The following is a 16720-nucleotide window of genomic DNA, read 5'->3' on the forward strand; positions in this document are numbered from 1 at the left end:
TCTTTCCTAACAATTCCCCCACAACCTTGTCCCCTAAAATTCTTCTCTATACTATTCTTTGGATTGTTCTTACCATGTTTGCCAGTTTTATTTATTTCTCAAGTTTATTTATTTTATTTATGGTGTCCACTAGGAAGGTGACTTTAGAATGTCAGGTATAATCTTTATATACCACTGGCCTCTACACTGTGTCTGGCATAAAGCAAAACTATAATAAATATCTGTAGAATAAGAGACTGAATGAAGTACAATGCCTGGTAGGGTATCAGTGCTCAATAAATATAGATTAGCATTGCTGTTATGAAATCTCACTCTAATTAGTATGTGATAAACTTAAGAAGATTTACTTAGTAGAATCAGATTTTTTTTATTAGATCTCACATACTTATTTTAGAGATCCTCTCGGCAGAGCTATATTAAGAAACTTATTTATCTAAACCAAGCACAATACATAACATGGCATCCTTTCCTTGGAAGCCTGTGGTAGGGAATGTCTTCTGAACAGATTTGTGAGTTGTTTTTTTTTTTTTAATGAAGTGGACTCCACTAAGATTTACAGAAGATCTACAGAGTTTTAAATGGAATTAGATAACCAGAAAAACCAACTGCTGCAACTAAAAGAGAGAGAGAGAGAGAAACCAAAATAAAGGAGTCTTTGGACTCCCAAATCTACTGACAGGAAAAGGCTGAAGAAACTACTTAGCTGCAGACATGGGCTAGGTTTTATGAAAAAAAAAAAAAACAAGGAAAATCCAAAGAGTAGAACCAGGTGTCCAGAGGACAGAGCTGAGATCTATGGAGAATCATTCCTACCTTGAGATTTAATCAAGGAACTACCAACATTCACTTGTTTGGCTTTCATAATTACTATAGAGTCAGGATCTTGGCCTCCTATTAGCACATTTTTGTAGTTTCCTCTTACACTGTACCAGAGTTCATGGCGTACAGCAGAAGTGCTGCTTTGTCCTTCCCAAGGCTAGATTATAATGGATTGCAGCTTCATTCTTGAGTTCTCTCTTTCTCTTTCATTCTCTCAACATTCACCTTCTCTAAACATGTTGATGTTTGTCTATATGATACCCTTTCACAACGTCTGGATGAGTATTATTGATGGGGTTGCTATACATTATACTGTGCATGGGGTAGTCCTGAGTTATGCCTGTTGCCCTAGAATAGTCTTCCTCTTTGACTATCAGAATGTCCTGGATTGGATGATAAATTATATGATCACAATTATTATTAACATCTGTAGCATCTTACACATTCAGCCATATATCCATTTACATTTTGTTAAAATGTACCATTGTGTGTTATGAGTACTGTTATGTGGTATGTGTGTGTGTGTTAATGTGTGTGTGTTTGTGAGAGACAGAAAAAAGAAGACAAAGAAAACTGGGTTTGTATCCACCAAACATTTCTCCTCTTTTTTTGAATGGTTTTTTTTTATAATCCTTTCCACCTTCCTGCCCAAAAGTAACTAAGCAGAGTAAGGAAAGTAATAATCTGTATAAAAAAAAAAGTAGCTGCTGGGGATTCCTGGGTGGCTCGACAGTTTAGCACCTGCTTTTGGCCCAGGGTGTGATCCTGGAGTCCTGGGATCGAGTCCCACAGTGGGCTCCCTGCATGGGGCCTGTTTCTCTCTCTGCCTTTGTCTCTGCCTCTCTCTCACTCTTTGTCTCTCATGAATAAATAAATAGAACCTTTAAAAGAAAAAGTGACTGCTGAAGGTATAACTCCCATATTTTTATTTGTCTCCTGGAACCCTAACCTTTAGAGTAAGCATATCCAGGTCTTAGAAAACCCACTTTTGCATGCAATGTTTCAAGTGTATTTTTAATCAATTGTATCCCATTTCTGTTTTCTTTGATACAGGATTTGAAATTTGAAGGGGAAGGACTCAATCAGTACATTCCTATGTCCAATTTAAAGACTGACAAAACATTTGAGAAGTACGTTCCTTCTTGGCAGGTTTAATGCATTTTATTTTCTTTTGTTTGTTTTGCTATAGATTGAATATGGGTCAATTATAAGCATCAGGCACAAATCTATGACTTCCTTTCCTCCTGACATTTATTTGTGTCCTTTCATTCATATATGGCTGTTGAAGATGGGGCATTATAGTGATGGTACTATAGCTGGGAGCCATGTCTTATTTACTTCTCAGGAAGTAAATCTAAAATCTAAATCTAAAAGTGGGAACTTCTATCCAAAGTAGTAACTTCCAGGGTCTGGGTGTGGCAGTTGCTGCTTCCCCATGCCAGGAGAGGAGATGCAGAAGTAGTGGGTATAGGTTCAGAGGGGTTTGCACGTTAGATGGTCTCACTTTGAATCTTTGACTTTACCCCTTAGGACCCTGCAATCTCTGATAAGATATCCAACATTCCCCAGCATCAGTACATCAGTGAAGCAGAAATAATAATACCTTGTTGGATTATCTTAAAGGGCTAAATGAAATAATAGATATAATGTATTTCAAAGAGTGCCATGCTTAGGGGGGCACCTGGCGGGATGAGCACTGGGTGTTATTCTGTATGTTGGCAAATTGAACACCAATAAAAAATAAATTTATTATTAAAAAAAAAACAAAAACAAAAAACAAAAAAAAAAAATAAAAGAGTGCCATGAACATGCAAAGCATTCAGTAATAATTGTTAACACTGTATATCAGTGGTGTTCAACGGGGACCAATTTTGCCTGTAGGGGACATTTGGCAAAGTCTGGAGACATATTTTATTGTCATGACTGGGACTAAGAAATGGTCTGTTGATGGCACCTAGTGGGCAGGGGCCAGGGATCTTGCTAAACATTCTACAGTGCACAAGCCAGCCTCCACAACAAAGGGTTTTGTGGTTCAAAATATCAATAGGGCAGACGTGGAGAAATCCTGTTGTAGACATCAATGCTACATTTATTCATTGTTATTTTACTTAATTTCTAATCTGACTAGCAGTGAAAACAAGGTATCCACTGGAGAGGGGCCTGTCTTTCTGTGAAGAGTATTCAGTGCCCCAGAGAACAGGCCATGGGGGCAGGATTATACATTGCTAAGGTGTCAGTCAACATTCAAGTACAGTAGGACCACTATACTTCTAATCCTAGGACTTTAGACCAGGACAATGGCCAATGAGGTTGACAAGACATTACATACAAGAGACTTAATCATAGGCTAACTTATAATAGAATTGGAGCTAACCTAAATATCCAACAATAAAAGAGTTATGGTGTAGAAAAAAAGCTTGATCTCATGGAAAAGTCCTATAATGTACAAAGTGGTATAAATATGGGTTACCAAATAATATTTACATCATGGGCCTCATTTTGTAAAGAAAAAGAAGAATAGATCTCAGTATTTTATCCATGTTTATCTCTGAGTTGTGGACTAATGGATGACTTTTGGGGGGCTTTTTATATAATTAAATTTCGTATAATGTGCAAATATAAACATCTATTTATATAATCACAAAATTAATACGTGTTTTATATGAGGGGGGAAAAGAGTGATAATATGCCACAGGACCTGATTCAAAATGAGCTCATGTCTGGTCTGGCTCCTGGTCCAAGGTATGACTGCTCCAAGGGGACACAAATCTCCAGATTTAACTCAAGGTACCTGGTATCCTGTTAAAACTGTGTATTAACCTTTTGATGTGCATTGTGTTCCTTTTTAACTAAGGGAGGTATTTTTAGAAAATCTTTAATTACAAAGAACTGGGATTGCAACTAAAGATCTTTTTTTTTTTTCTCTTTAGGATGATAATCATGAATTCAGCATCTGATTATTTAGATTAAGTTTTTAGGATATTTCATGAGTGCCTTATAATGCTTGCTGAGAGAACAAAGAAAGAAACTGAGGAAACCATTCCCTTCTGGTTAACATAACATGTTTGATGTTTACTAATGAAATCTGTTTACCTTCATAACTGTATAATAGGGCCATTAAAGACAATAGATACAGTAGTTTAAAAGTAATAAAATTTACAACAAAGTGTATTTAATTTGAAATTGAATTGCCAGCAAATGGGTGTCCTAATGAACCCTTGTGTCAATGTAGCTCTAACCAAATTAAGGGAAATCATTTCTATCACCAGAAACTAAATCAGCTGTGAGATCCAAAAAGGCCATTCCTCTGGTGGGGGTACAGTCATTGTCACAGATGGCCCTGCTGATGGAATTAAGCTGAAGTCAGGAGAAGTGAAATATAAGATCCTTCCTAATTCAAATGAATATGGGAAAGCAGGAGAATGTTGTTAGGACTCGTGAAACTTAAAAAATAAATAAATAAATAAATAAATAAATAAATAAATAAATAAATAACTAAATAAAGGGTCAGTAAAAAAGAAGCTCAAGTAAAGTCACTAAATGTTAATAGCAGGAAAAAAAAAAAGCCTGGGGATCACTTTGAGGGTAGAAATAGCTCTTAATCCCTGATCATTGCATCAAAAAAAAAAAAAAAAAAAGAAGAATGAAGTTTATGTCATACATCAGCTATTTATCTATTTAAAAGATTCCTTCACTCCAGGGGTTTTTTGTTTGTTTGTTTTAAATAAGATTGGAGGATGGGGGTAGAAAATGAAGTACCAAAAGGGCTTACCAAATATTTGATCTTCTGGTCTTTTCTGAAACGAGCCACATTTTAATTGTTGGGAGATCTGCATTGGATATAGTGAATCTTGTATTTTATAAGCTGCCATTTCAAAAGCTACTCATGTCTCCAACTTTAATCAATGGTGGTAATGTGGCATTTTTCTAATTCTCAGTTAATCTGACACAATGTTTAAGGAAAACATCAAATTGTGCTGTGTTTCCAAAGGCAACCCTTTTCATTATGCCCATTGTTGATTCCTATTCCTTTTATCTCCCCTCTTCTGGTAACCGCAGCAGAGTGCCAAGTCAACCATTAATTGCAGACCTAAACGACTGTAGAGAAGACAGCGCAGCCAAGCTCCGCACCCTCCCAGAAGTAACTCATGAATCAAAGGGAGCAGCAGGACCTTGCTGGAAGGTGAGGCTCTCCTGACGAACTTTTTCTCTGCTGCAAGATGTTAAGTGATGAGATCAGTTGTTATCGACTCACTTTCCTGGTGTGCTTTTTCCTCCTGTGGGACCTTCTAGAGAAAAAGAGCTTGAGCAGCTCTTAGTAAATATTTTTGAGCAGAACTCTATGCTAAAATAGAATGGCTAAAATTCTCAGCAGTAGGGCCATAGGAATTCCTCAAAACGGTGTCCATGGTGCCAGGCTGGGTTCTCACTAGACAATGAGGCTGAGCTGCCACCATGCAAATGAGACAAGGTTTGAGATTTGATGAATCTTCTGTCTTCCTTTTCCTACTCATCTGACACTCGCTTTGAGGAAGGTTGTAAATGCAAGAGAGATTGTGGTATAATTCCTCAGACTGGCATTTCTGCCCCCTGGTCACCATTCGATTATCTTCCAAATTGCTGTGTTTCAGAGAGATAAAGATTTTTTATGGCTTGCTGACTTGAAACAACCACAAGAGCCAGCGAAGAGATGGCTAAGCGGCCATGCATAGTAATTCCATTGGTAAATGACAAAATCTTTGTTTGTATGACATTTCCAAAATTACTACAGAAGATGAATCTAAAATACAAAATGTCACATTTGGCATGCAAAACTATCACAACATATTTCAGTATAAAATTCATAGAGGCGTTTAATTTAGAATGTGTTTAATAACTGGGTCTGCCTGCATCAGTAATCCTGCCTTGAGGTTTAAAGAGATTGTCTTATTTATTCACATGGTGTTAATTTTTAAAATATTTTTGGAAACCAAAATATTAAGGTTAAGTCGTTATTGTTAATTAAGATTTTCTAATTAAACCAAAAATAATTGTTATTCTGATGAGCTTTTAAGTGCGACTTATATGAAAAAACAAAAGAAGTTTAGCAACTTTCACTATTTATTTAACCGTGATTTGACTCCAGAAGCATACTGTCTATATGGGAATATATATTATCACCCACAAAATAAAGTCTAGGCAGGATTAATAAGTACTTACTGTTGGCTGCAGATTAATGGGTAGTGCTACTGACTCCAAGAGAGTAACCTGCTTCCAAAAACGACATTATTTTTTGCTTAAAGCACAATATAATAGAGAATTCTTGGAGGTCAAATTATTCGGAAGACTATTTGGGACTTGTGAGTAGAGAAAACATGACTTAATGACATTTGAGTTATTAATAATCCCAGTTTAATTTTTATTTAATCTGAAACAAGTCCATTAAAAACCTTATCAAATTGTATAAACTTTCCAGCACTTACTAAAAATGAAAATGGCCTATTTCTGTCAGCTGAAGGTAAGCAATGAAATTCAAATGCCCTATAAAATATTCTTGAATCGTGTTCTTTGGTTACATACAATGTATGCTAAATTGTAGGTGAAAGTGCATACAAACGCTACCCCCCTATTTTATTTTTTTACTCTCATTTGAAGCTGATGGTGCAGGTTGACCTCATGTTGAAATTGAGTAAAAGTATGTATCAGATGAGGTATTTGTCTGACCTCCTCTATGTTTCCCTCATCAACCTGGTATAGGGGCCAAGGGCAGGCTGCCCAAAATGTGCCGCAGTGACACACTGATTATCTGAAATTGAAACTACTTGAGAAACAGCCAGCGCAAGACCACTCAGCCCCTCCTCTGTCCCCCTGAACACAGGAAATGCATCTCCCATGTGAAAGGTGCCCTCTCTGTACTAAGATGTGAAAGAGATGTCCTTATCACCAGAGATTGGAACTTTGAAGTGAAGAAAGCTGTAGAAACCATGTTATTGATTTACTTTTTTACTAATCTACTACCTCAGCCCCAATTTTGCTTAGAATTTCTTCCTAATTAGAACTCTCAAATACTTGTTTTCCTTATCCTGTCAATTTCTCACAAATGTATTGTCTCTCTTCCTAAAACGTATACAAACTGCTTGCCACGGTCCTTTCCATAGGTCTGGCTGTCACTACTGGGTGTCGTTGTGCATTAATACAACTTTGGCTTCTTTCTTCTGTTAATCTGTTTCATGTAAGTTTAATTTTGTAGTCCAGCGAAGATCTTGAAGCGTAGAAGAAAAAAATGTTTCCTCTCCTACAGTGTCATATGGTCTGTGGTTAGTGTCTGAGGTAAGAGCTGTTGCCTTTCAGACTCAGAGTTTGAAGCTCACTGCCCATGGTCCCCATCCCAGATATCTGAAAGAGGCATGATGTGTGGTTTTTAGAATATTGGTTTCTTGTTAATTTTATCTTATTATAATAGATGAATGGTTTCTGATGTCACAGATCATTAACATACCATGCTTTAAAACTGGCTAAACTTTCCCTGGCATAATTGGCAGGCTTGCCTTTTGACCTCCTAATTACATATCGTGTGTCCTCCTCTGTTATCATTGCTAATACCTGACAATTACAGGTTGAGTGAAAATAATTGTCCATTTCCCCCCCACTTCCAAGAAGCACATTGTGGCTAATTGTGTGGTGCTACCCAGTTCCTGCATATTTCAAAGACCTGTCTTGTTTTTAGGTTGAGCAGGGTCAGGCACCTGAGTGTCTTCAAATACAGATAAAATGCATAAGGGGCCTCAAGAACAAGACTCCCCAAGGCTCTTACCTCCTCAGAGTGTCCTTGCTTGGTCGACCAAGTGGCTGTGTCTTGCAGTGGAGGCAAACAGAGCAGCTGAAGACCAGAACCCATCCAATGAGGCACGATGGAAACTTTTATGATGTGGGGCTATACTTCCATGAAAGCCTTTATGTGGTAAGCTGGTCTTTCTGCACAAATATCACTTTCTATATAGCTTCCCCATACTTCCTATCTGTTCATCTTTTTCATCCCTATTGGTGTAGCTTTAGATATTCAACTTTGTAGTAAACAGAAAGGATTTCATTCATTCATTCATTCATTCATTCATTCAGCAAATACTCAGTGAGCGCCCACTAGGCATGTGTTGTGACCCATAAATGGACACCCTAAGTCCAGTGTAAAATGGAAATGCTATCTTTATTTATCAAGAGCATATAATGTGGGTGCTTGGGATACTTCTTCACCTTTTTTAGGATTTGTGTGCTGAGCGCTTAATGATTCATGCTATTTGGTGTGTAGTACTTATGTACATGTGTAGGCAGCCAGGGACACTAATTGTAGGTGACAAACAAGCTTTAGGTTGGAAGAGAAGTTAGAGGGAATGTTCAGAAAGTATATCATGGATATAGGGGGAATGTGTTTATCATGCAAAGGGATTCCAGAAAAGATGATGCTGAGTAAGGAAGGAAGAGGTGGGTAAGATTAAAGAGAGACCAGGGATGAGAAGCAGGGTTGGAGATCTTCAAGTTACCTTTGGAAGCAGAGAGGGAAGGCTCAGTTTCTTCTGGGGCATGTTTCAGGGAACTCCAGCCCAATAAAAAAAAAGGGGGTTGGTTTAATCCTGGGACCCTACTTACATGCTGGTGCATTAGACGCTGGGCATGAGCACATGTTCACAAATGTAGATTGGCCCTTTTACTATTAAGTTGAATGAATAAAACAAGCATCTTGAGAGTCAATATAGGTATCACAGAGTGCTACTTAAGAAAAAAACTAATTTCTCTCTAAAATAGATAGAAGTGTGTTCTCTCTCCCCATTTCCCCTTAGGTTTTGTGCTAAAAGGTATGCTTTTAATTAATTTTAGCATGTGGTGTTTCATTAAGGGTTGTAAGGTATTATTCACATGAATATACTCTTCGGATAGTGTATTGTATTTATTCTGACCAATGGAAAAATTAAAACAGGAAGTGAAGTCATAAAAAAAATGAGCCATTCTGTAAAGTAGATCTATAAATACAAACCTAGGAGGCCATTAATTATTTACTTGTAGGGTCCAAGAAGAAAATTATCAACCTTATTATTATTATTTATTTTTTATTTTTTTTTTGCAAATTTTATTTTTTACATGTCTAAGCCCCTTGAGGACAGACAGTGTTTTGGTTCTTGTTGTTGTTTGGTTGGTTGGTTTTTATTTTTGTTTTTGAATGAGCAGCAACTCTGTAGTGAATTTTAAGAAATAGAAAAGACTTAGTATTCATGAAAGCCACACCACTGAATAAGGGCAGAGTCAGATGACCTCTCTGTTTGGAAGTTAGTAGGGGTTAAAAGCAAAAAGCAAAGCCCGCCTGCTGCTGGGAGCCATGTAGTAGTAACTGGACATTCAGTGAAAGTCACAGTTTCATCTTAAGATGTATCCACGGTCTACTTGTGATGCGGTTTGGAGAACTGGTAATGCTGACTGCAGTGTTAACACCAGACATCTCTTTAAGACAGAGACCTAAACTCTTCCTAGGACGGCATTCTCCATAAGCTAGAAGGAATCCTGGATGACAACATTTACTAGGGAATCAGAACTCAGTTGACTGAGCTGTGAGATGGGGATAAATACCTGCCTAGCAGACTTATTGTGAAAAATGACTAAGAGAATACTTGTGAAAATCCACAGTGCCATTGTATAGAATCCAGAGTCTTCTTTTAATATCATTGTTATAACTATTCTGTTTCTTTGATGGCTAAGCCCATACATTTTTACCCAGTGGACTTCCATTTTAATATATATGACAGATGTTTCTATGGCGAGTAGCTTTCAAACTGACCTGTGCTTGAGAACAATGTTGGTTAGTATTTTCCCCCCTCTAATGACAAATCCTAACAACCTTGTGAAGGCTGGGATACCCGTGAAAGGGGTTATTCTAGGGTTGGATGGAGAGGACATTTTTGCTGGGGGAACCCACTGCCTCTATGACATCAGACCTTGAGGATGCACAGCAGGCATAATTCAGCCCCTGAGCTGAGGTCTTGGTTCTCACCTTTCACCTCCGAGAATTTTCCCGAAATGTGGTGTGACCTAAAATTTTAGTTTTTTTTTTTTTTAAAGAATTCAATCAGTACCTAGTGAGCAGCTATACTCTTTTGGTACATTTTAATTAAATACCTGAAATTTTAAAGCATGGAGTTAGGCTACAGAATATGTCATTTAAGGAGCTTGCTGTCTCGAGCCATCTGCATCAATAACTGTTTTATGTTAAAAGGCAACAGAAAGTGTTTTTATTATTGTTCTTATTCGTGTAGATGCTCATCCCTGGCTCTTGCTATCAGAGCGTGAGCTCTGAGTGCAGAAGCCACATATATTGCTGTGTTTGCTTTGAGAATATTCCACGCATGCTAACAGAATATGCTACAGATCAAATGCCAGGAGAGATGAAGAAATGCACTAAGGGACACTTTTAGGGACAGGGGCAAAACCACTACGTGGCTGATGTTGCAAAAATGTTCAGTGTTAAAAAGTGCGAGTCTGTAGGGGAAAGCAGAGGCTGGTCCTTCTTTCAATAATAAAATGCATTTTTTCCCCCTGACTGCCAAAAAGAACAAAAAGTATCCTAGAATAGTTGAAATAACAACCCCAAATTTTCTTCCCCTGTGTCAGAAGCAAACAAACAAAAATAATTACCTCCTGCCACAGCCAAGGAAAATTTACTCTTTAACAGCCTGACAAAATGTCACAGAATTACATCCATCCCTTGGTATCACCTAACAAAATCCCAGATCCCTAAAGAAATGCACTAGGCTATTTCACATTCAGTGTATATAAGAGAAGTACAAAATTCAGGACAAAAACAGAAACAAGAAAGGCACCGAAACCTCCAGAACTTGACAGGAAAGAGTAGTCATCTGAGGCTGTTTGATTTCAGAATAAAAATGCTGTTGCTCAAAGTCCTGTTCGTTCCATTGGGTTCTACCCAATAACAGCAAATTTTTCACTAACCACACAATTCTGCCTGCCAGTCACTCTGCTAGAATCTGTGGGAGGCTGACAGTTAAAACAGCAAGTTCTCCGGAAATACAATTTTTAATAATAGGAATGCACATACACAATGCGTGTAAATGTGCATTAGTGTGCATAAGTGTGCATTGCCTATGCAGTTGATATAGGGACATTTCGGATGTTCATGCCATCACTTTTAAAATGCAGGTCTAAGACAGGGTCATCTCCATTGTAACTCCATGAACAGGAGAAATTGGCTTCATAAGGTCTTTTGGGGATGCAGGACATCTTAGTGCTAACTGGCAGGAGATGGTCATCTATTCTCATGCAGAGAGGAGGGACTGAGAAGCCATTGCCCCAAAGGAAGGGCAAGTTTTAATTACAGAGGAAACCAAATCTGCTGAAGAAGTGCCTGCATTTCCCACCTGTAAGGTTAAGTGGCGAATGGATCTTAGAATGAGGGGGTACAACGTTACAGCACCAGGGCTGGCTTCCCTTTGGCATCAGGCTGTGCCAGGAGTTAAGTTCTTGAAGGTGAAGGTGAAAAGTTTGTGTATAGGGTTTGAGAAGTCTCCTAAGAGAGGCAGTGAATATATTGGTAAGCCCAAAGGTAGTATCACCCCCAACATCCACAAGACTACTTCCAGGTACTACCACTTGAATTTTGTCTAAATAATTCCACATCTTAACACTAGTTTTCCCATATTGCAAGGTGGAGGTGATCACACACTCAGATGACTGACAAGTCTGAGCTTCAGTCCTCTCATGTAAATGGGGTAAGAACAACTCCCTCCTCATTTGCGTTACTGTTAAGAATCATATTAAATTAAATTATGTATTTTAAACTTAGGTTCAGTTTGCCTGATGATTTTGAGTAATTCCTTGGTAGAGATATTTGGAACCTCTTTGTCTTTTGACATTTATCCTGGAAATCTTTCAAATAGAAAGCATGCCCTTCCTTCTTTGTTGATCATGTTCATTAACAACACATAGGTTAGGATCTTTGAGAAGGTCTACTCCAAAAAAAAATCTGCCTTTTGTCTTTCAGTTTTGGCAGGATGGTGCACTAAGTTAAATATTCAGATTGTCTTAGTCTACCATTCTGCCAGAATCAGGAGTCAAAGGCATATATATTTTTTTCAGATTAGGTTTTATAAGCCTAGAAATTCTAGATAAGATATGAGCCAATGGCCTTCAGATGCATAGATGAACACTCAAGAGAGAAAAGAATCTCCTTGGTTATCAGAAATGAAGAGGAAATTGAAAACCAGACAAGGCAGTAAGTTAACTGAAGCTGTTGCTGCCCTGGGACAGGGGAAATGATGAATCTTGGGTATCTAAAGCTTTGGATTTCAGTGACCATTCAGGAGGTGAGGCCTTGGGCCCATTAGGTATGGAGTTTTGAAGAAGGTCTCCTGGATCAAACTAGGATATCTAAGACTAATACAGAAAGGATAGATTGGACAAAAAAAAAAAAAAAAAAAATCTGCCCACCAATAGAGGGAAATATAATGAAATGAAATTTCCCTTTCTCTATGCTCTGCTCAAAATTGTATTTCTCCTGTTAACCTAGCAATAGAATTCCTTTAATAGAAAATATATAGTAGCTGAAATTAAAAATTCAAAAGTTATATAGATTAGACCCTCTAAGTGGAGAGCTAATGGACTGAAAGCTGGATCAGCTGACCTTGCCTGGACTGCAGCACTAGGAGATAAAGAGATGAAAAGGTGAAGTGATTTGAAAAGATTTAGAAGAGGTCTAACACACATCTCGTAATATTTCTGGAGGCAGAGAATAGAGAGGAAGAAGGAATAAACACTACACAAAGACATAACAGCTATTAATTTCCCAGATTTGCCAGAAGACCCAAGCTCTCAGATGAAGGGGGCACACATTATGAACAGGACAAAGTAAAATCAATCCATGGGTGGACACAGTGATGGAGCTGCAGATGGCAGTAGTGGAGGACTGAAGACAATAGAACAATGTATTTAGGGTTCTGGGAGAAAATCGAAGACGATAGTTACCTAACCTATCACTCAAGAGTCGGGGCAGGGGATGTTCTTCAAATGAATAGGAACAGTTTTGACTAAAAATATTATATTAGCTTCCTAAAGCTGTAATGAGGAAGGGCCAACCCTAATGACCTCATCTTAACTTGGTTAAATCTACAAAGAGCCTATTTCCAAATGCCATCAAATTCTAGAGACTCTGGGGGTTAGGATTTCAATATATCTTCTTTTGGGGGACACAATTCAACCCATAACCAATATAGCCTTTATAGAAACTTGCTCAATGGACAAACAAGGAATATGTTTCAAGAACAAGGAAGAATGAAAGAACTAAAGCTACCTTGTGTTATTCTTTTGAATTTTCTATATTTGAAATGTTTTATAATTTTCCAAAAGAATATTAAATAAACATTCTGCCTTTTCTATTCAACTTTAATAAAATATTAGGCAATTAAGAGCTTTTGAGTAGCAGGAGAAAGAATAAATGATTATATAATTTGTATAATTAAATGATTATTTTTCCAACTAATGAAGTCAAAGTTGAAGCAAGGGTTGGGACTAAGACATCTCTTCTTTCACAAGATATGTATGCCACAGTTTGGAAGCACTGATTGAAATTATTCATATATGTTTGGGAATCAATCCTATTTACTATTACAAAGATGAGAAACTGTAGAAAACAGTGCTATAGAAAACCATTAAATAAGGAAAATCTTATTAGGAAATCTGACTGATCCTTTGAAAATTTGATGAAAAGTTTTACTCTTCAGTTGTACCGGGTTTCTAATATTCTAATCTATGCAGATAAATACATGTGGAATCTTTAGTGCTATATAGAAAATTGAAATAGGAAATATACTAAACTACTTTTTAAAATGTGAAGTCACAAATTAAGAATTGTGATGATTATAACTGTTTTTACATTATCATTTAAAATATGTCATTGTTCAAATATGATATTTAAATATGACAAAAATATTATTGTACTTTGGCATAGTATCTGAGCTGAAAGAACAATTTCTTAATTTTTTAAAAGAGATTTTATTTATTTGTGAGAGACACACAGAGAGAGAGGCAGAGACACAGGCAGAGGGAGAAGTAGGATCTGTGTAGGGAGCCTGATGTAGGACTCGATCCCAGGACTCTGGGATCACAATCCAAGCCCAAAGCAGACACTCAACCACTGAGCCACCCAGGTGTTCCAACAGTTTGTTAATTATTAGACAAAACTGCTATGCCTGTGATTCTCATTTTCATTGAGTACAGGGATTGGCCAACTTAAAAACTAAGGGTACAAATAATAGGTTAAAGAAGCAAAACCAGCAAAATTCAGGCAAGGAACATTGATTAATGAATTAAAAAAAAAAATTCTGAAAGGTCATGTGCTTAGGTTGGGCTAAGCCTCAGGCAGCTCTAACAAACATGACCAGTCTGTCTGTGTGGAGCAGGTAACCCATGCTGACTCCAAATTTGCTGACATTACAGGGTTGTTATTTCTGGAAGGATGTAGCATTCTGGAACAATTTCTCTAATGATTCCATTAAGACCATGGTTTCCTTCAATTTGGGCTTACATATTTCATTTTTCACATTACCCTACACCGCAAAGAAAATAAAAACATGTCTTGGATTGAGTGTCTGTGTCACCAATGGGGGGAAAATCATTCAATTTTGATGGTACTTAACCCCATTTTATTTGATAAGACCATCTGTTTTTTGAATCACATGTCAGTGTGTGAATGATGAAATTTTATGAATACTACTTTAAAGGCAAAAAATAATGTGTCTTACAGTAAGTTGTGGCAATCTGAGGATATTTCAGACATATGCCATTGTTTGATTGGATGGTATTTAAAAAAGCACGCTATAGGGAAGAAGCGACAGGTAAAGGAAGATCATGGGACAGAATGTGACAACATAGGCTTCTTTCTACATGATGGATTCACATTGGGCAGACATTTATTAGTCTCTTACTTTCAAGAAGATCTGCTCTGCACTTATTTGTGACTGGATGAGGCTTTTTCTTTGGGTTAAGGCAAATAAAATACATCTTAACCACAAAAAAATCTTTTGGAAAGACTATCAGAGAAAATGTTCTTGTGTATTTGAATATAAAGAATAAATACAGGGGACCAAGGTGTGGAGGATGGTGGTTAAGCGTGTGCTCTTTGCCTTGAATTGAATTTTGTTTCAAAACCTCCTAAGCAATGTGACTTAGAGCAGTCATCTAATCTTCCTATGCCTCTGTGATCTCCACAAAATAATCATCACAAGAAACCCAACCTTGTTGATTTTACAATGTTATTTACCACCAATAGGGTCGTGGTCTAGGGTAAATGTCATACTGCAGCTCAGGGCCGACGTGCTTCAAGGACAAAAGTCTTTTAAAATTAAGAACAAACTGGTTCTAAAAAATGAAAAATAAACCCCAAATATATGCCTAAGATGAAGTTTTGGCTAACTAAAATATGTTGTTATTTCTAACATGTCCATGACTATATTGTTCCAAAAGATGAACGAGCGATTGTGAACAACATCTATACCCTAAATCTTCCCCTTCTAAAATTGGTGAAGTATTTTAGATCAAGGTAGCGTTTACAGTCTTCACTACACTAATATTATGGCATTTAACCCCAAAAGAAATAAAGGAAGTAGACATTAACATTTCTATTTTACAGATGAGAATCTGCATTATGGAGAAATAATGCTAGTTAGGTAGAATCTTAGCAGGGCAATGTTGGCAATGAACTCCTTATTCTATAACTCTGGATATTAATCTCCTTTCTAGCTCCAAAAATGGCTTTCCATTAACCTCAAGGGCATCACCAGTGTTCCTTTGGTCATCATTAGTAAAAGTGGTCTTTTCATCGTATTACTCCAACACTCTCCTTTTGAAACATCTGTTGACTTCCCATTGCTCTTAAGATAAATCAGAGTCCTTGCCATGAATTCAGAGACCCTGGTAATGTGGCCTCAGCCTCTGTCCATGGTCTTTACCCTCATTACATACAGCCAACTTCCCATTATGTACACAAGCACACTCTTAGCACAAGCTGTACATGAGTTCTAGATATCCTACAACTTTGATGTGCCATTGGATATTTGTCTCCAATGTTAATGCCTGCCTATCCTTCAAGTCCCAAACTCAATCACTTTTGCTATTGTTTATGCATGTGAATGAGCTTCAACAAGATTTCACGTGTTTGAGGACAGAGGCCATACCATATTTATTGGTGTGTTTGTTCAAAGCACACAGTACTTGTACTTAGTATTCAAAAGAAGCTTCTTAAAAAAAAAAAGGAAATGAAATGTGAAACTCTAGTTATAGAGATGCAACAGGTTTAATGTGAATTCAGTTTTTAAAAAATGAGTACAAGGAGATGTCAAGATTATCTTAAGAGTTAAATCTTGGTAACAGTAGCTTCTAAAAACAGATAGATCTGATGGAGAAAAAGGAAATCAATGCAGAGGGAGAGATACTACTTTCACATTACTTATAAATGGGGAGCCCATCGCTGGTAATGAGTAAGAAAATAAACATCAATGTTTTATAGTTTTACAATTTCATGTTTGTTTTCTTCCTTCTTTAATATATAAAAGCAAAACTTTAGGCAAACATTTTCTAGAGAGAGGAATGAGCTGATAAACTTACTTCCCTGAAGCATGAGCAAAGTCAACAAAGCTCATTCTCAAGTGGAACGCCTTCTGAGAATTTTCAGGGTACTTGGGCATGCATAGGACCTGTCTGAATGCACCTGTTTGATGTTATATCAACTATAAACGCGATTATTTTAAAGACCAACCAAATATTTCTCCAGATTATTTTTGATGTTTCTAAGTGAAAATAGCTCTATTTGACCTAATTATAGAACACAACTATAAGCTCTTTATTAAGAAAATCATAGAATTTTAAAAAG

The 16720-nt window shown here is 37.1% G+C and overlaps 1 protein-coding gene across 1 annotated transcript in view; it reads left to right on the forward strand.

The window, feature by feature from the left end:
• The window catches only part of LOC112920437 (uncharacterized), a gene marked incomplete at its 5' end in the record, with an annotated part of 293948 nt that overhangs the window by 60683 nt on the left and 216545 nt on the right, over nucleotides 1-16720 (forward strand). The window contains 3 exons of the mRNA XM_072731939.1: nucleotides 4811-5002; nucleotides 6454-6549; nucleotides 7526-7759. Of these exons, the coding sequence (XP_072588040.1) occupies nucleotides 4811-5002; nucleotides 6454-6549; nucleotides 7526-7759 (522 nt within the window). The remainder of the gene's footprint in view (nucleotides 1-4810; nucleotides 5003-6453; nucleotides 6550-7525; nucleotides 7760-16720) is intronic.

The sequence above is a fragment of the Vulpes vulpes genome, chromosome 12, assembly GCF_048418805.1.
Source record: "Vulpes vulpes isolate BD-2025 chromosome 12, VulVul3, whole genome shotgun sequence".
NCBI lineage: Eukaryota > Metazoa > Chordata > Mammalia > Carnivora > Canidae > Vulpes > Vulpes vulpes.